The sequence below is a fragment of the Parasteatoda tepidariorum genome, chromosome 11 (genome assembly GCF_982258835.1).
Source record: "Parasteatoda tepidariorum strain Cologne lab strain chromosome 11, Ptep-v5.0, whole genome shotgun sequence".
NCBI classification, from domain to species: Eukaryota; Metazoa; Arthropoda; class Arachnida; order Araneae; family Theridiidae; genus Parasteatoda; species Parasteatoda tepidariorum.
The window spans coordinates 67,074,461-67,100,918 of NC_141765.1; the positions used below are offsets into that span (position 1 = coordinate 67,074,461).

The 26,458-nt window shown below is 26.9% G+C and overlaps 1 protein-coding gene across 10 annotated transcripts in view; it reads right to left on the reverse strand.

Moving 5' to 3' along the window:
* The window catches only part of LOC107437530 (nuclear receptor subfamily 2 group C member 2), a 125,087-nt gene that overhangs the window by 14,798 nt on the left and 83,831 nt on the right, over positions 1 to 26,458 (reverse strand). For 5 of the 10 annotated variants that reach the window (XM_043040090.3, XM_087155012.1, XM_087155011.1 and 2 more), the window contains 9 exons: positions 17,324 to 17,475; positions 13,437 to 13,677; positions 11,740 to 11,919; positions 10,840 to 10,979; positions 7,722 to 7,755; positions 7,406 to 7,572; positions 4,632 to 4,704; positions 2,734 to 2,890; positions 1,646 to 1,785 (listed from right to left, as the gene is read on the reverse strand). In XM_043040090.3, the coding sequence (XP_042896024.2) occupies positions 1,646 to 1,785; positions 2,734 to 2,890; positions 4,632 to 4,704; positions 7,406 to 7,572; positions 7,722 to 7,755; positions 10,840 to 10,979; positions 11,740 to 11,919; positions 13,437 to 13,677; positions 17,324 to 17,475 (1,284 nt within the window). The remainder of the gene's footprint in view (positions 1 to 1,645; positions 1,786 to 2,733; positions 2,891 to 4,631; positions 4,705 to 7,405; positions 7,573 to 7,721; positions 7,756 to 10,839; positions 10,980 to 11,739; positions 11,920 to 13,436; positions 13,678 to 17,323; positions 17,476 to 26,458) is intronic. The other 5 variants (XM_071187938.2, XM_087155014.1, XM_071187937.2 and 2 more) reach the window with 1 other exon arrangement.

The window sequence follows — 26,458 nt, forward strand, 5'->3', positions numbered from 1 at the left end:
AAAATATTCAAACAATATCATTTACTTAGTTAATTTCTTGAAGTGAGAGTAATAAAGTTTGTTTGTTACATAAAAAAAATGTTTTCATCATTTAGAATCTGTGATCTGCATTAGTATTTACTAAGACAAACATTATATTTTAAAATTTGTTTCATTAGTAAAATTATGAAAATAATCCTTAGTGATAAAATTAAATTTCATTAAAAACTATGTTTAAAATCACAAATGGTAAAATTTTGCTAAAACCTAGGTTATTTCGTGTTTCAGTGTCACAAATGTTCATCAGAAGGATAAAAGAGAGGAATGATAAAAACAGAGATGATATGGTAATCAAATAGAGGTTACGTCATACTAAATATACAGTTAAAAAAAAAGATGCCATAGATATCAAAGAGATAAACTAAAGCAATAAATGTACAGTTGAAAGAAAATTTATCTTCTAACTATATATTAATCTCTTTAATATGACATAACTTCTGTCGGATTAATAACTCTGTTTTTACCATTCCTTTCTTTTATCCTAATGATGAAGGTATACTATTGAGACACTGAAATATATATAGATTTTAATTACCATTTGTGATTTTAAATGCTGTTTTTCATGAAATTTTGTTTCACTAGATAAAAAGTTATATGAATAAATTTTAAAATCAATTACTATGGGAATGAATCTTGAATTAATTTGTAACTTGATTCCTTTGTATTATGCTACAGCTGGAGGAGAATAAGTAAAAATATGTTTTGTTTTTAAAACTGACTATAGTATTGATAAGCTACAAAAGCTGAGCTTTTATTATTAATAATAATAAAATTAACACATAGTATTTAAAATATAAATTATGATTAGACCCTTAAATAAACATAGAAATTTTACTAAAGTTCACTTAGAAGTACACTTTTATTTCATTACATAACAATCAGAATGATGACATTAGTACCATTATTCTCATTATCATTTTTATTCAGATTTTTTTCATACTATAATTTGCAAAACTTGAACCATTTCTAAATTTTCTTACATAAATATTTAAATAAAAAATATATAAATTAAACTTAACAGTTCAAATTAGTATATAAATCAAATTAGTATTTGCATCATCAGGGTGAAGTTGTATGCTTCACTTATTCTGCTTCTATCTGTCAATAATATAGAGAAATGCCATTCAGAGTAAAGTGAACAGCAATAATTTATCTCCTTTGTAACAGAAAATGTGAGTTAAAGTTCTGCTATAACATTATAAGAAATATAAATGATAAATAAAGGATATATATAATTTGACAAGTATAAAATACATAGTTTAACAAATAAGAGATAAATATTTTAAATAATACTTATAAAAGTATATACTTTAACAAAAATAGGATATATATTTAAACACATATAAGAGACATGAATACAAGTAACTTTTATTAAGAAATGCAATTGCATGAAAAGGTACCATAAGCATTAGAAAGAATTTTGAGTAGCAACAAAACAGCTGCATCAGAAGTTAGAAGTAAAAGAAGGATTTTAATTAAATGTTATCAAATCTGTCAATAAAATTTCAAATAGAATTGTATTGTAAATCAATTGAATCTAATTTTTTTTGCATTGAAGATAAATAAACATAAAATATTATCTAAAAAAAAGGAGGAAAACACACACCTTGTTGAACACTTGATTGTAAATGAGTTATAATAGCGTTGAAAATTGTTTTTACAGACATGACTTGTGAACACTGAGCTAAACCTAATGTAAATAGCTCACTCCAACAACTTCGTACCAATGTAGCCTGAACTTCTGGCCTATAAGATAAATGTACAAACAGTTTTATGAATTACTTCATACTTAAAAAATTCACACATAACAACACAAATCAATTCGAATTTTGTACTGAATGTTCCATTAGGTCGTGGGTTTAGATAATTTTAGAGTGTATATCTTGTAATTTCTCATGTAATATAAATATAATAGAGCAAACTAGGGATGTTACCATTCTCATCAAGGAAAAATACAGATTTTACACTTCCCAGGACAAAATTTATTGTAAGGTACTTTCTCAAAACACAAAAAAATTATTGTTGTTGCATATTTTATAAAATTTCTTAAAAAGACATTTTTAAAATTACAGTTTACAGGAGAGATTCTTGGAATATCTATTTTCATAAACATACTAAAATATTAACTTTCACTAGTTTTATAAAAGCTTATTTCTGCTAAAAATTAAACATTTATGGATATACATTATTTATTTTATAAAGAAATTTTCTCAATTATTTTTTAAATTATTAAAAAACATTATTTTTGTGAAGAATTTTACTAGACCCTTTGAAGTTTTGGGACCTGTGATAGTTATATTACATGCCTTCATTTTTAAATATGCTATTGTATCAATTCATAAAAAAAAAGTCAGAATAAGTATTCTAAAGTAGATCTTATTGTATGTAAATAAGTTATTGCATGTTGTCAGCAGCTTTTTTAGGGTTGCATAGGTAAAGGAGGTTGAAACTAAACAATAAACTGCTATTACCAAAAACGTCTGAAATAAAATATTCTCCAGAGTCATAAAATATTACAATAACATTACAATTTTAACAATTATAATTTAGCCAAGTATTTTCTCTATGAAGTTATGCCACAAAGACCTAAGATAGCCCAGCAACTATTTGACACACAACTTTGCACATGAATATAAATAATATTAATTAGTATTATCCCAATCAACCTAACTAAGAATATTTATTTACACTCACTGAAGTAATTGGAAGGCAGGAATGGATCTAGCCCAATGGACTGAAAGGAAAAGAAGCCTAGAGCCACTTTCACAAATGTAGTGGACGTTGAGATACGATGATCCAGGGTTAGGAGTGGTTAGATGAAATTGTACATGAGAGTCTAAAAGTAATGGACCTGAAAACAAATACATTATAATTACTATACTAGCATGTAAAATTTATGAGCTAAAAGTACTTGTGCAAGGTGTTAAATGACAACTTAAGTGCTATTTTCACATTTTTAATAAATCTTACAGCCTAATTCAATTAGTAGTTTCATTATTCAAAAGTAGGATTTTTTATTAGTAAATAAAAAATTTCTAGTAAACGTCGCATAAGTCAGTGCTTCGATGATTAAGCCATTTCTAGCCTTCTATTTAGTTACAAAACTAAATAATTTTAAATCATAAAAAGTTAACAATTTTTAACCTTGCTTATATAATTAATAATAATATTAATAATAATATTAACCACGCATAATAATATTAACCACGCTTATTTTGATTTAAAAGTTTTAAAAAAAATAATGCCAAATTGAAATTGCTTGATATAACTGTTTGCCAAATTTTATTTTGAAAGTATCTTTGAGAATAAGTATTAACAGAATTTTTTCTTTCATGAACATTTTCTTTCATGAACATTTTCTTGCATAAACCAAATATCACATGTATATGCTTTAGTGTGTAAAAAGAAATTTGCCTTTTTAGATAGCATTTCCAGTATAAAAATAAAGCAACTACACCTCCCAGGGATTTTAGTGGTTCATAGAAAAGTGTTCACCTGTTCCACCTGTTTAGAAAACAAACCAGGTAGATTCATTATTTTCTCAATTTTCAGTAATGTTACTTTTTCTGAATTTAATTTTGAAACAGATATATCAGAAATGGAAGAGAAGTTATACGAGTAACATTCAGAAGCAGTTAGATACTATTCATTCTGTTACAGGATCTGTTGAATGTATAACTAGATAAGTAATGACATCAGTAAGAAGATCAAGGTACTCCCCATATTGCTTTTTTCGAATCAAAATATATCCCATAGTTTTCCATTTCAAATAGCTTCTAATCAATTCTAGTCTAAATTAAATCTGTATAAATAATGAAATTAACATATCTTGTTTAGTTTTATAACCAAGTTTTTTTTAACCAAATTTTTTTCTTTCTTTTAAAAAGCTTGAGAAAAGACATCAATGTTTACAATAAACAGATCATATTATAACTTGTCAATCATCCAAAGTAATTTTTTATTACATTAAATCAAGTTTTAAAAACTGGTACTCACGTCATATAAAAACAATGAGTAGGAGCAAAAAAAATTAATCAACCATTGGTGCAAATAACATCACCACTCAAAAATTCACAAATTTGAGTTTTAATTTATGACGCTGAGTTGACTTATTTTAACTTTGATTTCACAACTAAAATAAACATTATTTTGACTCCACAGTAAAATAAGGTTTGAGTTATGTTACTTTTGCTAGGGTATGAAATATTCATAAGAAAGTCAAGTGAAATTTCTTAAACATTTTTGTACCTTTATCGCTACAGTTACGTTATTCTTCTTAAAATATGAAAGATTTTGTTGAACACGAATTTTATAATGCTTACCAGTTCATTACTGCTATTACTTTTGACAGTTGCTAAGAACACGCAAATTAATAAATGTTGTTAAGTATTTATTTGGCTTTTAGAAAAATGACCTGATATTTCTATAAACTTTCAAGGACTTTTAAGTCTATCAGGTAATTGCACAAGTTAGAGCCACTGTCTGATTTATCATATGGCTTGAGAAAACTGGGCCTTGAATTTAACTTAATGTAAAATATGCTTATTATACACAAATACGTTGAAAGAACAATAACATTAAGAAGAATTTACCATCAAATTCAAACAATGAATCACTTTCAGGTTCTAGTGGCAGAGATAATTGATCAGAACAACCCCCAGCAACCTTTAAAAGAATAATTACATGATCAAAGGACAAGAATAATTTTTTTTAAAATTAAAATTTCTATATTTAATCATGAAATCTTAATATGAAAAATTCCCAACAAACTGAATCAATAAGAAAAAATGCCTGGTTACATTTTTTAAAAGGATAGTTTGTATATTTTTATGTTATTTGGCAGCAGGTAGGCCTAAGAATATTTTGAGAACCATAATTTGGAACTCATGTATATTAGAATATTGCATCAAGACGTACATATGTGAAATAAGATTTCCAAATGGTATTTTCACTTAACTGTGACTTTATAATCACAGACATGAAAACTTTTTCAATACTCACCTGATTTTAAAGATATATTATTACTAAAATAGTTCTCATTGTGTGCAATATTTTTTTATTGCAGTTACAGCATTTTGTTAAATATTTGATTAACATGAAATGTTTTAAATTCTGAGTTTATCATGTAATCAATCAAAAACTATAAGCATAGCAAAGAAATCTTATTTCACTGCATAAACAATATAAATTGTTTAAATTTGAATAAAACTGAGGAAGCTACAGTATCTTGAGCAAATAAAAGATATTGTTTCCAGTACCTAGTTTGTAGAGCTTATTCACCCTATGTGCTCATTGATTAAACAAAATGCTCTATACTTTTCCTTTATGTGAACTACAACTTCAATTTTATAGAAAAAAAATCTTAAAATTTGCGTACAACTAAATTATATAAAATTAAAAATTAACTTTTTAAACATTTTACAATGCTATTTCTCCACAATACCTCATCAGTGTAATAAATTTTATTTAAAATGCAAGTTCTCTTGCAGAAAATATTCCCTTTTTTAAAAATTTTGGCATTAAGTTATAAATTACATTTGATAAATGTATAGGCTAGCAGAACGAATGCTGACTAAGTTTGAGTCATTTAACAAAAAGACAGTTAATAAAATTACAAAATTAATGCAACAATTTTACAATGGGAGAAGTTACTGTTTACTTTTTACCAATAAACACATAACAAAATAATAAAAAAAAATTATGATTTTGAAAATAGGAACTACAGATCATCAATAAATGAGTATCAAATTTAAAGTTTAAAATAATAAGCTCCAGTTTATACATTAAGCTAAAAAAACAAAAGTAATAAATATAATATCATGACATTTAAAATCATAACATTATCATAACATTCAAAATATCATAACATTCTTATTATGTACCATAATATGTAAGTAACTTAAGTAATAATAAGCTGGATGTTTTAAATAAAATTTGTTAAAATGTAAATAACCAGTACATGTAAACATATAATGCATAAATAGGGGGAAATATATCTTAAACATGAATCTCTACATCACTAACCAATTTTAAAAAATATATATGTAGAAAATTCTAGATGAAAATAGATATTGATCTCAGAAACTAAATAAGGCAATATCAGTAATAGAATAAAGAGATTTGAATGCTGGAAAACAGAATTATTATACTGGGTTTCCGTAAAGACTCACCTTTAATATATATTTTTACAATATTTAAAGCGCATTAGCTATCAAAATTTAACAAATGACTTCTAAGGAAGACAGAACTGAAAACATCAAAACCTGTTTTATTGCTTGACGTAACAGAGAGGAGTTTAAAAGTGACTATTAGCTATACCTACTGCTTTAATCAGGCTATCAAACTGGTTTTGATGTTATTTTATCCCGCCTATCACACAAGTGATTCTATAGTATTTAGGTTTAATACTCTCTTAAATATTACTTCGTAAATCCTAATGTGTATCCGTTTTTGGTTTCATTTTCGACAAAGATTTAAAAATATACATAAAAAGGTGTTCTTCAAGGAATATCCTGTACAGACAGAATATACATCAGCTTAATTTGGCAATGCATAATAGCCTGATACATGTAAATCGGTTATTTATAGGTGTGGTCTAATGAAATATATTGCAATGACAGGTTGTAAAGAAGTGTTCTGTAATATGTTGTTTTCATTTGTTAAAATTAAAATGAAGCACATTAGTGAACAAAAAATACACAATTAGATTTAAAATACATAATTAGCACATTTAGTGCCATAGCAATAATAAATTTTTCAGTTTGTTCAACTTAACAATAACAACTTTAAATTAATATTTAAATCCTTTTCAACTTATTGATTATTTTATTTAGAATCAGCTTGTATTTAAGCTCAAATTTTGAAAAATAAATACTATATTTTACTACTTATAACATAAATAAATCAATTTTGTTTTATGTCATCATACAAAGTTATTCCTTAATTTAAAAATAGTTTAGATAATTTTTATGACAACAACAAGTTAACTGACAAGTAAGAAACAAAATAAGATAAGTTTTTTGTTCTCAAGTCCAGCAATACTTATTTAAAACATTGCTTGCTCAAACTTCATTTAAAAGTTTTTTAAATAAAAATTGGGCCTTTAAAAATGCTCAAATTAAAGATTGTTGGATAAATTGTGTAAACAATAAGCTAAAATTCTATAATCATTAAAAAAAGCTCATAATCTTAAAATTTTATCAAGGATTTCCCTCTTTTGTGTATAAAGTGTTCATTCACTATTTCTATTTAAAAAAAATCAAAATATTAAATTTCCTTAATGCATCATTACATATTCTAGTTTTAACATCACTGACAAGTTAAGCTGATGTGAAATGTAATATGATATTAATAGAAATCTAGCTACCTTCACCATCGTATCAAAGGCTTTGGATATTATATTGTTATTATCTTTAGATAATAACCTGTTATGGGATTCCCCATTAGCAGTGACTAGTGATTTATCGCATTGATCATTTGAGTTTTGCTTCAATGCAACTAATGAAGTTACCACATTTGCTAATGTGCTTAGATCTGAAAGTAAACAATAAAAATAACATTCAATAAATCATTAACTACATTTTCACTAAATGTTAATAGCATAACATTAAATATTTATTTATTCAATCTTTATTAAATTAAATATATTTAATTGATGAAATATTAATGAAATATTATTTTACCTGAATTGCCAGTATTAGAATTGCTTCGTACATCCTGAAAAAAACAAACAGAACTCAAGTTATTTTAATGTAACAAATAACATCTATAACAATAAAAATATCAGCTCTTGAATTAAAATAATAAATCAACTTTGCCATTAAATAATATGCAAATAAAACCTAGAATTCCATATGCTAATTAAAATTAGTAAATGAAAAAAATGAACAATTTATATCTTGCACAAATTAATTGGAAAATTTTATAACTAATTTTTTCATTTGCTAAAACTAATATCAAAATTTAAATAATAATAATAAATAAATACTACAATATAGTATTTTAGACATACTTTGCTATATTTCCAAATAAGACCAAATCAATAATTGACAAAAAGGAGAAAATGTGCTAAAATTATTTGTCTATTGCTTTTTTGGGAGTGAAGGCTCTTGTCAGTATACATAGCATTGATACTGTCAAAAGCTAAGCAAATAATTTTGAGATTTTTTTCTCAAAAAAAGTTGACAAGCAATTAAACGACTGAGGTATATTGATTTATTTTTATCACTTTTCACTTATGGCTTAATCACTTTTGGCAGCATACCCACAATTTATTAAGTTATATGAAATTCTTTATCTCTTAGCTTCCTAAACTTCAGCAAAACAAAAATAAAAGAGAAACATCAATATTTATTTTTGTGTTTTTAAACACCCGGGGGGATTTTGGTTCAGAATACAACACAAAATGGTGAATTTCTCCCTAGGTTCAGACAAGAACAATTTAATGCAAATTAAAATAAGCAAGACAATTTGTAATCCAGTATCCGTTACATCTTTAATACATAGTTTCAGAATTCTTGTCAGAAATGAAATAAAAAACATATATATTAAGGTCTCAAATTAATATTTAAGCAAGGAAATGTGAAAACTGCAATCAAAATCTGGCGAATCATAAATGAAGAATAAAGAATTAAAAAAAGATCAAAACCTGTTTGATTGCTGAAAGAGACTAAAAAAGGGGGAAGGTGATTATTAGAAAACACGTTAAAGTTTCCCCTGGTAATCAAACTTGTTTTGTATTTTTAATTCTGTTTCCCTCAATAATTATTTGTCTGATTTAAAAAAAAACTGTTTTAGTTTTTCCTCACTTGCATATTAATTTGCACCTCTTAATGAGTATATTTTAGGCTTTTTTTTTGACAATGATTTTAAAACTAAGCCTTAAAGGCGATAATTAGTATATAATAAAAGTAGTATAATAATACTACTTTTACTACACACATAGTATAATAATAAAAGCTCTTTTTAATAATAATTATGGTCAGAATGAGTAATAGTGTTATGCTGTTAAAAAACAAAATGCAGAATACTTAGCAAAATAAGTAAAAAATACAAATAATTTATAAGTACTAAAAAAATTTAGTTAAGAAGATAAAATTTAACATAAATCAAACTAATTTATAATAACCATAAATATTCGTTGTTTTCTGTTAAATGAACATTATATCAGTACATTAATAGATAAATAGTCAAAGGTTTGTCTTTCAGTAATAGGACAGATGGTTGGATAAATATTATCAACATTTATTAACACTCAGGTTAGTTATGAAGTAAGTAGCTTGCTGCAAAATACATACATTACATATTATTAATATGTAATTCATTTATGCATGGAACCAGTCAAAAGTCTAAATAGAGTAAGATAAGTGTTAAAAATTTGTTGCAAAAATGTAATTTGTTTAAAATAAATCTTTAACCACATACTAACATTGACTGAAGCAAACATTTCACTATAATATTTAAGAAAGGAAAAACAAAACCAGAAGGAAATTTAATGAAGAACCACTTCTGAGGAATTTCGGGATTTCAAATTATAGGGGAGATTGTGAGACCTACTCATAAATCCTGAAAATTTCATTGATGACGCATTTCAAAAAATTAATGTCTTTATAAATTTAAATGAATAATTATGTATAAGTTAACTTTTATCTCTAATCACTTTTATTATTCTATCAGAAAAATTATTTACAAATGAGATGAGAGAAATGCAAAGTATAAATTTTAGTTCTGATATTTTTAAGTAAAATATACAAGAATTTTATGTGATCGGTGTTTTCTTGAAACTTCTGGACCTTAGATTTCAGGAAACTTCCAGATCGCAATTAACGAAAAATCTGGAAATTTCGATTTTTCTGAAACAATTATTATAAAACTTCCTAGTTTCATCAAGCAATCAAACTTAATTTGATGTTTTTTATTTCCCATTCTCCCTAAATTTAAAAGCGCTATCAATTCTTTCTTACTTGAATATTATTTCGTGACCTCTAATGTGTATACTTTTTCTTTTTTTGGAAAGAATTTTAAAAATATAAATTAGACGTAGTAATCAAATTAGTTTTCTTTTGCCCTTAAATGATTATATTCCATTTTAAGAGATCAAAATGTTTGCTTCAGACATTTGCATGCCACTAGACCTTAACGAGCCAGATAAAATTGCGGATCCAATTTTCCAGTCTTAATTTGGTAATTAGCTCCTGCTTATGATACCTGTTCTTGTATTTAATAAATGGTGACAGGTTCTTTCGTAAATTTTTGCTTTGTTGAAACAAATCTAGTCAAAATCAAAATTAAATTTAGAGAGTAGATGGATAAAATAGTATTATTTTATTTAGTTAGTTTCACATAAATGAGTAAGTTAATATTACTTTCATTCCGTTAGTTAAATGTGGAATTATCACTAATTTGTAACAAAGTTAAAAATGGGCAAACTAAAAGCTCTTGATAAAAGATATTTATATAATTCTACCTCGTAATGAATGAAATTATTATTATAATTAAGTATATTATTATAATTAAGTATGAAATTATTATTAAGTATATTATTTTGTTTTAGGAAATAGAACTTGTTGATTTATTATAATCAAAATGCATGATTACATAATGAATGGGTTAAATTGAAAAAGGTCACAAATTATAATAACTGGCAGGTAAGAGCAAGCATGCAATGGAGTAAGATATTTCAGAAACTAATCCTTGAAATAAATTTAGTCACATAAGCTGAAAATGCTTATATATTTGATGGTTGGTTGTGGAAAAGGCCAGGGGACACATGTGGTTGGAGGGATACTGAATAAGGCAAACCTTATAAGAGCTGTATGATGGCAAAGCAGCAAGAGGAGTTCTGAAATCCTTACGTACATAGATTCTTTGTGAGCTTGCCGCCATTGGAGGGGTGACAGTCTTCTCTCTAGAATCAGCTGGTTTTCTTTCAGATTGGACAGCTAAAGAAAAATTCATGGCTTAGATTAAACAATAAACTAAAACTAGAAGGTGAGTGTTCTTAGAAGCTCTTTTACAATATAAAATAAAAAAGACCTGCTTGAGTACATTGAATTTAAGCAAAGTTTAAAATTTTATTATATACAGGGTGTTCCCTAATGAGCACTTTTAACATGTATTTTAAAATGCTAAGTTTCAAATGCTAAAGAAAAAGTTTTCAAAATGCAAACTAATTATTGCAGAATTACTTCTGCGCTCACTAATCCTAAGCAATCAAGTCACATTTTTTTTTCTTTTTGCATTTTTATATTTAGAAATAAAATTTTTTCCTCTTTTTAAACTTCATGGTTTATTCTAGGTTCACCTTAACTCACTTTTTCTATACTTTGAATTCTAAATTACTTATTTAGATAATAGAAAATTTATCATGAAATGCTTCTGCCTTGGTACAGTGTCCTTTGAATGCGTAGTTGGAGTAATTTTTCATACGTTTAAAAAGTAGTCTATATACGCTTTTTCTTTTTTTCAAAACTAAGGGCTTTTCTTTTGTATTGTCTTTTTGTGCTATTTTTATCATTAGCATAGAGAGGGATGGTAACAGGTTGAGAAAGTATAACCTTAAAATTATGAATAGTTGTTACAAACAATAATTAAAATCATAAATTATTTGCAAAAAAGCATTATTCATTAAGGCAACAGAGCATTTGAAGAACAGTCTTCAAACATTTTTTACAAAAGTGTCCAAAAATTGCAAGTACTTACAATCTGCTCTCATGCCCATCACAAGGCACTTTTGAAGACGGCAATATTGGCAGCGGTTACGGTGATGTTTTGTAACTTCACAGTCGCGGTTTCCTCTGCAAGCATAGCCTAGCTGTTTACGTATACTACGTTTAAAAAACCCTTTACACCCTTCACAGCTAACAGCACCATAATGTCGGCCTGTAAAGTGTTGGAAATAATCAAAATGCAATCATCTTAATTCATAAATCATAAGAAAAATAGAAAACTTAATTAAGCATGATTTACAAAATATAAATACATTTCAAAAGTAAAGATTTTGTATACTCATATTATCTATTAACACTGATAGATTTTTTAAAATCGTGAATAATTTTCAATATTTTTCATTTATTTATTTATTTTTTAAAAAAGGCATACTTGGACACAAAAAGCATTTTACTTCGGGATATATGTGATGCCACAATTGGCATTACATATTTATTTCCTATCTTTTAAATATCTCTTATTACTTAAGCTGATTTTTATTAATAGAATTACCTTTAAAATAAATCAAAGACTTAATCTTTTAAAACGAACATGAACATATAATATTTATCCTTCTCTTATAGATCAATGCAACGGATACTTTTTATTTCATTACTAATCCAAAACAAAAATCTATTTATAACTTTTATTATTCTAATTTCTAACCGCAAAAATGTTTCAGTTGCATGGTTGTAATAATTCTCATAAATTTATTGGCGACTCGCGATCGCCAAGGTATTATTTTAAACCCAATATTGATATGCTGGTTAGCTTTGTTTTGGCTATGTTATAATTTACTAAAGCGCCAATTTTGGATCTCTTATCCATGCTTCTGTGTCCGATGGGAACAAATTACACGTACTTTTTAATTTGGCTCTTGATTAGGCAGGTCGTGGGGGATTTGTCTCCCATGGCCTGTCCTTATTAATATTATTATGCAAAATTGATTCAACTGAAATTCTTATGGATAATATTTACATTTGATATCTCGAGCTCTGCAAATATATGAAATAAAAGCTTTTTATTAATTCCGATCCAGTTCAAGTATTATTTTCATCACCCTTCTGTTTTCAGCATCAATCTTCAATTTGTCAATATCTTCAACTGGCCCACATACCAATACAAATTTCCACCCACACCTTAATATTCCATCATCACTGAATATACATCACCACTTAAATTGGCACACTGAATATTTCTTCTCCATAAAAATGCCTGTAGTGATAAATAATTATACACTTTTACATGAATAAGATTTGCATTGTACTTTAAATATGCTTAACAAATAGGCAGAAAATAATTGCTGTAATACTCAAAATGTTGCAATATTTTCTCTTGTGAAATATGATAAACAAATATGCAGAAAATTGCTGTAGAGTTTCAATTGAAGAAAATTAATTTTTTCTCTTGCTAGATATTGAATTTTTTTTTCAAAAATAGGTTTTGTTTTATCAGTTTTCTTAAATTCTAGTTTATAGCAATAGGAATAGAAAGAAAAAGTTGTCAAGCAACTTGTCTAGAAATGTATCAGGAAGTACTTATGCTTTTTTTTTTTTTTTCTGAATGAGAGACAGAACACTTGTGGCATAGAAGACAAAATTGATTCATTGTTTTATGTTATTAAGTGAACTAATGTTAAAACCAAAATTCTTTATTTATTTAAACAATAATGCATGCATAAAATAGTTTACCTGAAGCTTTATCCCCACAAACAATACAAAGTTCATTGAATTTTCGATCGTTTCCATTTTTTAACAAAGGCTCTTCATCTCTCATTCTTGTTAATTGCTCTGCAGTTTGCCACTCTTTCACTTTAGTAGCCCAATCTGAGCTACATGAGCTACTTTTCCCCAGAGAATTGAATGAAAACCCAGAGCCTAAATCTAATGGCCCAGGGCCACTTGTAAGTTTCAGAACATCACTTATGCTCACCTAAATTGAAAAATGAGTAAAAGATATTATAAAATAATGATTAAATATTACATGCACTGCATGTTTATGTCATATAAATACTGATTATGAGATAAAGAGAATTTACATCAAGGACTATCAGAAATCATACAATTTTAAAGTTTTTTTTTCTTCTGTAAACATGTATATAACTATCATTAATTCACATTTGGTACAAATATATTTCAGACACATAAATACATTTTTCATAAAATTTTTGTCAGCTAAAATACTAATTAATTGCATGTGCAGAATTTCATCTAAAACAGAAATATTTTAAGTCCTTGCAAATCTTATCTGATATCAGAGATGGTCATTCATCATTCAGAATTAATGAATAAAGACTAATGAATAATTAGTTAAAATCTTTCTGAATAATGAATAAAAATTTATTCATTATTCTGAAATATTTTGAACAAAGATTAAAATGTTTACTATTTTTAGACTTTATTCCTTATTCATTAGTCAAGAATAAATTCAAAATGAATAATTTCATGAACAACAAAAACGACAAAACAAAATGGGCGACAAATGATTTGAAATACTGCTCAGCAGAAACGACAATTGTAATGAACTATAAATAAAAAGTACATAGTAATAAATTACTTGTAACAGTAATTACAATTACAAATAACAATAATTTCCATTAAAAAGAGGCAACAATAATTTTTAATCAAAATAAAAAGCGATTGTGGGTAATTGTTATTACAAATAACCACAATCTTAAATTACATTTCAATGTGATTAAAATAATCATTATGTAGAATTACAAGCAAGCATGATTACCAATCATCTTAATCTAATGATTTGTAATTTTGAATACAAATAATTGTAATAGTTACAGCGTTGTCAAATGTAACATAATTACAAGTTATCTTGATTACATTGTAATCAGAATTGTAAGAAATTAATTACTTTTTTAAGTAAAGCACAAATCAAATGAATTTACTTGTTTGGTTAATTAAATGAAAATTTTTAAACATCGTATGTAAATTTATAAATGTATTGTGGGTACAGATATACATAAATATATTGTATCAACATTAATATATTATACACAGATAAATGCATATGTATAGAGATATATATTGTATGTATAAAAATACTTATCCACATTGTACGTACAGTGTGCAAAAGAAAAAAAAAGGAACACTCTGAATAACTTTTGATCAGATTTTCACGTACTAGGACTCAATCTAAATGGCACTAGAATCCGATTTCATATATGCTAATTAATTAGGGAGATGATATTTTAAGTTATGAAATCAAACAGAGAAACAAACTTCCTCCAAATAAAAAAAATATATATATATATTTTTTTTTTAAACCTTTGAAATAAGGCGGGAGGGTAATTGCAATTTGGGAAATATGGTCTGAGTAGTTTGGTCAGGAGAGAGATCAAAAGTTTGGACCCCTTAACGTTTAATTTTAGTTTTTGCATATTTCACTATATCTCAAGAACTTTTGAAGCAAACCTAACATTTTTTGCACACAATGATAAAATCCGTTTATAGAAAGATTTTTTTTATTTTTTTTATTTCTATTAATTATTTGATTTTTTTTAAAATTAAATTTCGCAAACAAATTCTCAAGATGTGATGAAATATGCAAAAAGTAAAAATAACATTAAGGGGCCCATACCCTAAACTGTTCTCCTGACCAAATTATTAGGTCCTAATTTGCCAGATTGCGGCGACCCTTCTACTTTGAGAGTAAGAATTCTAGTTCTGCCGAAAAAGTTATGTTTATTCAGAAAAAGTAGGTTTTGTGCACAATTTTGTAACATTATATATCGTCTGCATAAATTAATTAGCACATTTGTGATCTCACCAGCTAACTATTAAGTTTGAGTCCTGGTATGTAAAAATCCGATCATTAGATCAAAAGTTACTCAAGGTTTTTATTTTCTCTTGCGCACTGTACATACGACCATACATACATGCATTAAATCTATAAACATATGTATATTGTATAGAAAAATGTACAGTGGGCAAAAAAAGTGGATTACCCTGAATAACTTTTGATCTAATAATCAGATCTTCAGGTTCTATGACCCAATCTTAATGGTTCAAGTGGGTGTGCTATTTAATTAGTGCTGACGATATTTTAGAATATGAAATCAGATACAAAAACGTACTTCCTCTGAATAAACATACATTTTTCTTTGACAGATTCGGATTTCTAACACCCAAAACGTAGGGTGAAGCCACAATCTGGAAAATATGGTCCCAATAGTTTGGTCAAGAGAGTGCTCCAAAGCTTGGACCACTTATTGTTAATTTTACTTTTTGTTTATTTTGCTACATCTCAAAATTTTTTAAGCGAATTGAAATTTTTTTTACACACTATGAATTATAAAATTTGCTTATCCAAAGATTTCATGCAAAAACTAACTTTTAACTATTTATTATTTTTGGACTATTTATTGTTTTTTATTATTTTATTTAATAATGGCCGAAAAAATGTTGAGTTGTAAGGTATAAAATTTTTCGTATCATTTCAAAGAATGTAATTTTACATAGAAAAATGCGGAATTTGAGCAAAATCATTCTAATAGTTCCTGAGAAATCATATTTTAAGTATTTGACTTTTTGAAATTCAACTTCTCAGGAACTATTTAAATACAATGTACCCACAAGTGTTAGTGCATATAATTATCCTTCACCATCATTTTTAGGTCTTCCTCTTTTTCTATTGCCTTGACGGTTCCACTCAAAATTTTCTTTTACTTTAACTTTCTCATATTTATGTAGAACTTGACCAATCTATTTCCATTTACGTTTTTTTAATTTCCAATTCAATTGGTTTCTTTCCAACTCCCCTGGTCGTAAGTACTACCTTTAATACATACTTTGCAGAATCCTTGTCAATAATGAAAGAAAAGGCATACACATGGGAGGTCGTAACTGATACTTAAACGAGGCAAAAGAATGCAAGCGGTATCTGACAAAATTCGATTAAGGAAGGCGGGTGTAGAGAACATCAAAAACTGCTTTATTTCAAGTTGAAACCTGAAAGTGTTTCTCAAAGCACTCATCTTCAATAGTCTTCCACTCACAAACAAACAGGTTTTGGTATTTTGTATACCATTTAAAATTATTTACCATTAATATTAATTTGCAACCCCATTGAGTATATTTTTTTGGTCTTTATTTCTGACAAGAATTCTAAAACAATATATCAAGAGCAAACTTTACTAACAACGTGAATATTATAGTATGTGTAGAAAGTGATCCAAAATGGCAATATTGTTTGTCATTGCCTTAAAGAGGATTTATTTTAATAGGAAAGAGATCTAACAATAAACTGATTAGAAAACTAATACTATGACGACAGAAGTAGATGGCTTTAACACTTTCATCGTCTACACTTTCAAAGGGGCTAAGACGCCCCTTTGTGCTTAGAGTTCATACGTGGCACTAAAACTGAAAATAAATTTAAATGACTTTAAGACTTAATTATTTTAGTTTAAAAAATAATAATTAATTGCAATCGATAACCATATTCACTAATACAACAATAGAGTACAGAAAGTATTCTTGGAAGACGAGTTATCTCGTCCGTCGTGATGAAAGAGTTAAGATACATGTGTTAATTGTATTTTAACAAGAAAACATATTTAAATTACCGGACTGGCGGGTTCCTCTTTAACCTTAACATCACCTGTTTCACTATTTCCTTTGCTATCACAGGTCTGGTTTTGATTTGAAGGAGAGCATTGTGGGCTATCTGGGTAATCACTATGAAGACTCGCAGCACTTCGAGACTCACAACTACTATCTGCAAAAGATTCCTTTTTTTAGAATGCAAATGATTTATTTAATCATGTTTTAAAAATGATATACAAGATCGCAAATTAATATTAAAGTTATGATAAAACAGAAACGTATCAAAACTTGTCTCTCTTATCAACAAAACTCTTATGAAGGAGAAAGGGGGAAAAAATATCAAAACATGCTTGATTGCTGGAAAAATCAAAGGCAGTAAAAAAACATTGACTAGAAACCGTTCCAAGTTTATTTCGGCAATCAAACTGATTCTGATGTTTTGAATCCAACCTTCCTTGATAGGGATTTTAGTTCTGGCTTACATATTTATTTGCATATATACTGTGCATTCATTTTTGCTTTTTTTTTTTACGATTCCAAATGATAACGGAGTCCCCCGTGTTCAGAAAATGTGTTCTACATTAAATAAGTTATTTATAGAAAACTAAATCATGTACTTTGCCCCATTGAAATGCTTAACCATAGAATACATGGCTTATTTTTGAATATAAGCCAGGGTTATTGATAGTTATACACAGTTTTACACACTGTTGATATACAGTTTTGAAGATTAAATGCACTATTGCATAGTGTTTAGCCATTAATGTACTCAAAAGTTTGTGCACTTTCAAGTTTGGAGAAATTTTTCGAAATAAATTATCGTTTAAGTTATCATTTTTATAAATCTTATTTATAATAGCTTAGAAAGAGTAATCAGTTAATAATGTAACTTTTTTTTATTTTCAAGAAAATGAAAATAGATTTTCACATTGTGAAAAAGAAAATGGTTAGTTGGTTCAATTTTTTATAAATTCATTTAGTTGCATGCAATAATTATTTTAGTAAATACAATCGTGAATAAAACTTTATTTTTGTGCTTTTAAATAATTTAATCATCATTATTACTTTTTTTAGCGCTTGCATTGCGTTTTTTTGAAATTCAGCATTTTAAATTATTTCTCCAACTACTTTTTTTAATTTTTTAACAAAATAAAGAGTTTTAGGATTAATTTTTTTTTTTTAGTGTTTCTCCAGTAGATTTCCCGACAGATAAAACTAATGTAGTATAAAATATTAATTACAGATTGCGCCAAAGGAATTATTGGGTTTAGAAAAAACAAACAAAGTGCTTTTTTTAAATTAATTTATATATATACATATATATTATATCCGACGTTGAACAGCCGACCCAATTTTTTGGGTTTATGACAACTAATGTTCAACTCCGTAGTCCTGTAATTTTGAATCCAGAAGACAAGGAAACTCCTGGATCAGTACCCCCCGAGGTATTGATTTGTTATGGGAACATGGAGGACTTTGAGACTCAACAGATTTAACGCGCATCACATCAGTCACCATTTACTACACAGGGAGTCTTAGGCTGTGGGGATCAAACCCTCGAACTCTTGGACATGGATCTCCAGTGCCCTACCAACCAGGCTATCCCGGCCTTCAACAACGTGCTTTGAAAAAATAAGTGGTAATAATTTCTGAAGGTGCAGCGTTTCTTAAACTGTAGGTCCGACCCCAACAGGGGTCGCTGGACTTGTAGCAAGGAGTCATCAAAAATTTCAGAAATTTTGATATTTCTTTAACATAGTATAGTAATTTTATAATTACCAAATATTTTTACACTATGTGTTTGTAAATAGGTAAAGATAAGACAAATACTAATGAAGAAAAAACGACACATTTTTATTATTGTATAATATTTTTAAGTTAGTTATTTATTTAAAATTTTCACACTGTTCTATGATTTAAAATTAAAGCCCTAAGACTGCAATAGAATATTATAGTCAAGTGAAGAAGCTAATTGTCTTAAGCGTTTGTTGGATTTGCGCAATGCTCATAGGGTCCCCACATTTAAAATGTTAAGAAATCCTGATTTATACATGAAGGTAATAAACCTTTATGAAAAGGAAAGGGAGAGAAAAGATTATTTCATGCAACCTTAAATTTTAGTATGGAAATTGTAAACTATAATCTTAAAATTAGTTTTTGTGCATTAAAAACACATTAAAATAAAACATGACTTCAAAATATCTTTGTTAAAAATCATAAAAAGTATCGTTTTTTTTTGTTTTAAAATTTAACGTTCTTTAAATGGTTTACAATACAACAGAACGAATCGTTTTAGTAAGCCAATCATGGAAGTTTTATTTTAATTATAAGCAAAATTTTTATATATATACATTGCTAGGACAAGAATGATCTAGGTTATGAATTCTATGGATTAAAATAGAGTGAAAAGATTATAATAAAAAAAGATAAGGTAATAAAAATATTAATTTCTGTCAGATTTGTTTATGAAATGCAAAATAATCATTAAAAAATTTAATTTTATTTGACTTTAATAACCTGTATTCTTTAAATATCGATGTTAGATTACATTTATTAATCTTACTATTAGATTTGACCTATAGGGGTTGATTTAAAATTTTTTCGCAAACTTTGATGGGCAACAACTCTTGATAATATATAAATGAAATGAATATGTCCTATTCTTTGCGCATTGTGCGTCACAAAAACCAGTGTAAAATGTTTTTTGTAAAAACATTTTATTTTTGTTTTTAATTTTTATTTAATGTTTTTTTACCATACTTTTTTTTTATTTACAATTTTTTTTTGCATACTATTTATCTATAAGAAGGGGAAAATACAAATTATACTTGTACTAGCAAACAAGTATGTATAGTGTGATCTGGGAAGAACAGGACTAGGACTGGACGATATTAGAAATTATATATCGTGATGCAACGTCAGTTTTTCATCGCGATATAGCGATGTATCGCGATATAGTATTTTTGAATTTCATTTACTTGTAAGGCACAGAAAGTCATATTTCTATCAAAACTCCATATTCAGATTGATTTAAATCAATTTATAAATTTGAAGATATATATGTTTTGCTTAAGAAAGATATTAAATAAATTGACTGCAATGTGCAAATCTTACTTAAAATATTTATTGAAATGTTTGTTTAGAAATTCATAATACGCTTAAAACAAAGTGTTAAAAACTTTTTTTTGCAAATTAATATTTTCTTGTACTATTATGCATAATTAATTACATAATTATTAAGTTCGATCGTAATGTTCAATTTCTAAATGAAAAAGTAAATGCAAGTTTTGTTACATTTTCTAAAAATGATCACACAAATAAAGATTTCTTAATTTAAAGATAAATAATAAAAAAATAAATAAAATTGAAATTTATCAATATGTTTACCTAACAGTATAGAAAGAAAATTTAAAAAATAAGTTCGTTAAAAATTATTTGTATGTTTAAAACAAAGTGCTAAATAAATTTTAGAAAAAAAAAAAAACGCTTTTAAAACACTGTTTTTTATTATTATTATTTCAGATAAATAATTAAATTAAATTGAATAATGACCGAATTAGGAACGAAAAACAAAGTAAGGTTTAATTTCTTAAAAATAAAAACAAAAGAATTGTGATATTCGATAATATATTTAGCTAATTAACAAATAATATGAAAAGAATATTTTTTTAAAAAATTATTATACTCTCTAATAAAACAAAGTGCTAAATGATTTAAAAAAATGAATAAAATACGCAAACCTTTTAAATTTTTTTGAATAAACAATGTTGATTGACTTATGTCCAAATCCAAATGACAAAAAATAAGTTTTGCTTTAACTTTATTTCTAAAAATAAAAACAACAAGATTTATAAATTTAAAATCAGTAATAAAAATCCATTAAATTATAAGAAGTTTTATCCAAAAAGTTTTTAATAAATTAAAAGAAAGTGAAAAAATAACCTAACAAATTTAATTCTTTAAGGGTGCCTTAAATTAGATTTTCGATAATTTTCACATTTAAAAATAAAAAAAAAGTTTTGTTAAAAAAAAACTTATCTAATTAATGAAGAAACTCTTATTTATATATTCTTTTCAATAATAGATTACCTTCAGAACAAGGTAACATCGGCGATCACGAAGTTAGTCCCACTGAAAATAATCTACAAGAAACGATACCAAGTCGCGACAAAGCAAAAAAACTAAGAGGTGCGAAAATGAACATGTGAGATTACGATATATGTTCTCAAAACTTTGATTCTACAGCTCACCAATCAAGGCCATTTCAACATAACGAAACGAACATCGTCTTCCACAGCGCTAGTCGACATCGGAACGTAAGAGAAGAGTCTTATATCGCTATATCGTTATCTTATATCCTTGCGTGTCTTATATCGCTTTGCCCTCGTTGTCTTTACTCGACGGATTAAATCAGATTTCTAATGCATCGCTGTATCGTCTTGCCGATATATGCGTTAAATCGATATGTCTCGATACATCGATTTATAGCCCAGTCCTAAACAGGACAATTCGTTCGATATTTTATGCTCATGAAAAATATGTACAAAAAGTTTCTTTTGAGTTGAGACATGTAGAAGTGACAGAATTTATCTATTTCATATAGTTCACAATTGAAAAGATTTTTTAAACTCTTTTTCGATCTTGCACTTAGTAAGTTGAAATTCAACCCGCATTTTCCTCCACAAAGCAAAAACAGTTTCCCCTATTATGAGATAAAGTAAACATGAATGAGGATGAAATATTTTCCTAAATTTGCCCACCTGCAAAACTGCCTTAGGATATAAAAACAAAGTAGTGATAAAATTACTGTGATATCATATTTTAGGATATTAAGCATTTGTAGATAAGGCTGCTTCAAAGTTTAAACTTAATAATAATAATAAAAACTTTTGTCTATCTTAAACCTCAAAACCTTTTGATTGGATACACGTATTTAAAATTGTATGTATTTTACACTTCTTTATATAACGCATATATAAACATTTTATATGAATAATATTTACTACATCTCTATAGATGGAAAAACCACAAGAATTTATTTATTTGGACAAATATATACCAACTTAATTAAAATTAATATTCCTTCAATGTTTCTTTCGAATCATTGAAAGAATATTAATTTTGTACGCTTCTGATTTATTCCTGTTTTAATTTCGATGCAAAGCATTTTTATCGTTTTTTAAGAATAAAATATTTATAAAAATATTTAAATTAGAAAAATATCAATAATTGCTGTTCTTAAAAAAAAAGAAAAAAAAAAGACTTGTTATTGAAAGAAAAAAAAAAACAATAAAAGAATTGTAGCGGAAGGGACAGTCTGGCCAATTATCACAATTTTCTTAAATTTTCATACCCATTCTATACATTAAAACTTTAATATTTATTCCATTGGGCAATTTTTTTATTTATTTATTTTTCATTTCCGAATTTCTTTAGACATAAATTCAAGACACTAAATTCTCTTCACTATTAAGTTTTTCACAGTTGCCTCACTTCAATTCATTTTCTTACCACTTTAACTAGAAAAATAAATAATTTTTTAAATGATATTTCGATTACGCGAATATGAAGATCTGTTTATTAACTGCCTTCATTTCACTCTTTTAATAGAATTATTCTCTTAACTATTAAGTTTTTCACAGTTGCCTCACTTCAATTCATTTTCTTACCACTTAAACTAGAAAAATAAATAATTTTTTAAATGATATTTCGATTACGCGAATATGAAGATCTGTTTATTAACTGCCTTCATTTCACTCTTTTAATAGAATTATTCTCTTAACTATTAAGTTTTGCACAGTTGCCTCACTTCAATTCATTTTCTTACTACTTTAACTAGAAAAATAAATAATTTTTTAAATGATATTTCGATTACGCGAATATGAAGATCTGTTTATTAACTGCCTTCATTTCACTCTTTTAATAGAATTATTCTCTTAACTATTAAGTTTTTCACAGTTGCCTCACTTCAATTCATTTTCTTACCACTTAAACTAGAAAAATAAATAATTTTTTAAATGATATTTCGATTACGCGAATATGAAGATCTGTTTATTAACTGCCTTCATTTCACTCTTTTAATAGAATTATTCTCTTAACTATTAAGTTTTTCACAGTTGCCTCACTTCAATTCATTTTCTTACCACTTTAACTAGAAAAATAAATAATTTTTTAAATGATATTTCGATTACGCTAATATAAAGATCTGTTTATTGGCTGCCTTCATTTCACTCTTTCAATAGAATTATTCTATAAATGAACTTCTAGATAACAAAATCACTTAATTGCTTTTCACTTTTTCATAGATAAATCTTTATGACGTTTTTTCAGAAAATGAGAAGAAAAGGCCTGTAGTGAATATTTAGGTTCTTTTTCTCATTTTAATTTCTACATAGCAGAAAAAATATCATTAAAGTTTCTCAGTATATTTCAGATACTTAGAAGCAAACATAACATTACTCATGCATGTATTCAATAATGTTTCCAAAAGTATTAAATGTTAGAAATATACAATTTTCTTAAATAATTTAAAATTTTTAACGCTTCAGAAACATAAATGAAAGATTTAAACATGCTTTTGGACCCCTTTTCACCAAGGAAAATAAAAAAGCCTGAGTTTGAGTATCTTAAACTCCAGGTAAAGCTTTAATTTACTATTAACTATTTAGCTAAAAAAATAAATAATTATTGGTGCCACATAATTGATAAATAAACATTGGTTCTACGTAATTGAATAATATTTAAAAAAAAAAATTTAAAGAACTATTTAATTTCTTCAAAGAAAAAAAATCGTTAAGTTCGTGACATTTCACCAAGAAAAATATATCAATAACTTTAATTTTTTGCTCATTTTTATGAGCCCAAGTAGAATAACTTTTAAGAAAATACTATATAATTATAAAAATCACGATCCAAATAGTATCCATAAAACGAATTCTTTACATTTTTAAGAGACTGGCTTTACTTTAAGTTAAAATTTGGTGCCATTTTCAAGTTCAGCATAGTTGATGCTGCCAAAAGATGTACAAAACTTACCTAACAATTATGTATAACAGTTAAGAAAGCACAACAATTATAAGAATAGCATCCAGTTAAGAAAGCACAACAATTATAAGAATAGCATCTTATTTCCTATAAGGCATTATTTTCAGGACCCAACTAACAGAAAAAGGGCACAAGGAAATAAAAAGCTTTGGGGCCTCTATTCAATCTAAACCAAGGTAAACGAACATATGAATTTTCTCTCTCCATAATATCAAATATATTTATGAGCTTAATTATATTTATAAATAATTTAATTAATTCAATAAATTTTACAGTTTTACTGATATTTAAATAATGAAGATTGTATTGCATACAAAAAAAAAAAAAAAAAAAAAAAAACTACTTGAACCGTGCGTTGGCTGAGCGGTTAAGGCACTTAACTGTCATTGTGGATTGGGGTTCGAATCCTAGTAGCGATTTGAAGCTCACCCAGCTTCAGATTGATGGGTACTAGCTTAACTGGGAAGTATAGGTGGCTTGTGCGCAACGTTAATCACATTGCCACAATTATGCTTTAGGGCATGAAATTGTGGGCCTTAACATCCATGGCCCACCAGCCTACAACGGGCCACCAACCAACAATACTTTTCCTTTCACCTCTAAACAATTCCTTTTTTTAAGCATTTTTACAAAAATGAGAATAATAACACTTCGCTTGAAATTTTCCAGTACTAAAGCTTTCTTACTAACAAAAAACCGTAAAAGATTTTTAATCATTATAAACTACCAGAAAATTTATTAATAACCATTTTTTTTAATAATTTTTTTAACAAAAAAAAAAAAAAAAAAAAAAAAAATCCAGCGAAATCAGTTTGAGTGCTAACCCTTATTTTAACAATCAGGGTTCACATTCAAATGATTAACACCAAAGAAACAAATTTCTATTTCATGTTTCTAAAAAGATCATAAGTAATAATTTTTCAAATTATTTATAAAAAATGCAAGATTTTAATAACTTGTTTGAATTTATTTTCATTCACTTTAAGATTCAACGCTAAAAATAACTTTTAATAAATGTATAATTTTAATAAAATGTTTTTCTTTTAATTTTGTGGGAAGTCCTCAAGAAATTCTGAGCACCAACCAAGTCTTAGCTGACTTATACGGTAATCAGGTCCTGCTGATATTTTCTAAGATGAAAGATCCTTCGGACATTACGGTGTTATAAATAAAACATTTCTGAGGGGACTCGTAACCAGGGGTTTGTCCATACATTTTGTGAAAGGTCCGTTTTTGTAAAATTGTGAAAAAATTACTCGTAATTTGTCAATATAAAATAAACGTTAAATCACATTCTTTCAACCAGGGTCCTGCTTTTGTGAATTTGTGCAAATAGAGTCCTGTTATTGCAAAAAAATATTTCAAGGAGTTTTTAAATTGTAAAGTTAAAAGTTATTAAATTGTTAATAGAGTAACATGATTATGCTCAACACTGTAAAATTATAATTAAAAAAATTTAAATTTTAAAAAATAAACAGCAATTGCTGCAACTAAATTAGAGATGCAACATACAAATATTGGTATTTAGCCTATACTGCTGAAGACAAAACTTAGTTCGTTTACATCTGTCGTTCTTCCTCCCCCCCCCCCTTCCTGGGAAGGGTCTATTCGATTAACAAAACAATAATAAAGATAAACAAATTTGTGAAGGGTCCAATTAAAATAAAAATTATTTTGTGAAGGGTCCGCTTTTAAGGTAAAATATTTTGAGAAGGGTCCGTTTTTATGAAAAAACGGACCCAAATTTTTTCTAAACAGACCTCTGAATATTTGTTTCAAACATGACCAAGAAATACTTCCACGTTTTAAGTTGTGATAGAATCCCAAAGTTAAGTGTAAAGGAAATATCTTATTGAGTATAGTTTATTTTCCATGCAAGAAGTCGCGATAAATAAAACTTGGGGGTAATCAGAAAAGCAGAAATCCGCGATTAAACGTCAAAAAATATTAAACTGCGAAAAAGAACAATAAATAACTGGGCTTGCTTCCTTTCCTCTGTTCGTGCGCTTATTGTTCCAGGGTTATTTTGAAAAGAAGCTAAGCAAAACAGCAAATTTAATAAATTTTTAGAAAAGTAAATATAAGGAGACGACGTGAATAAGTTAGATAAT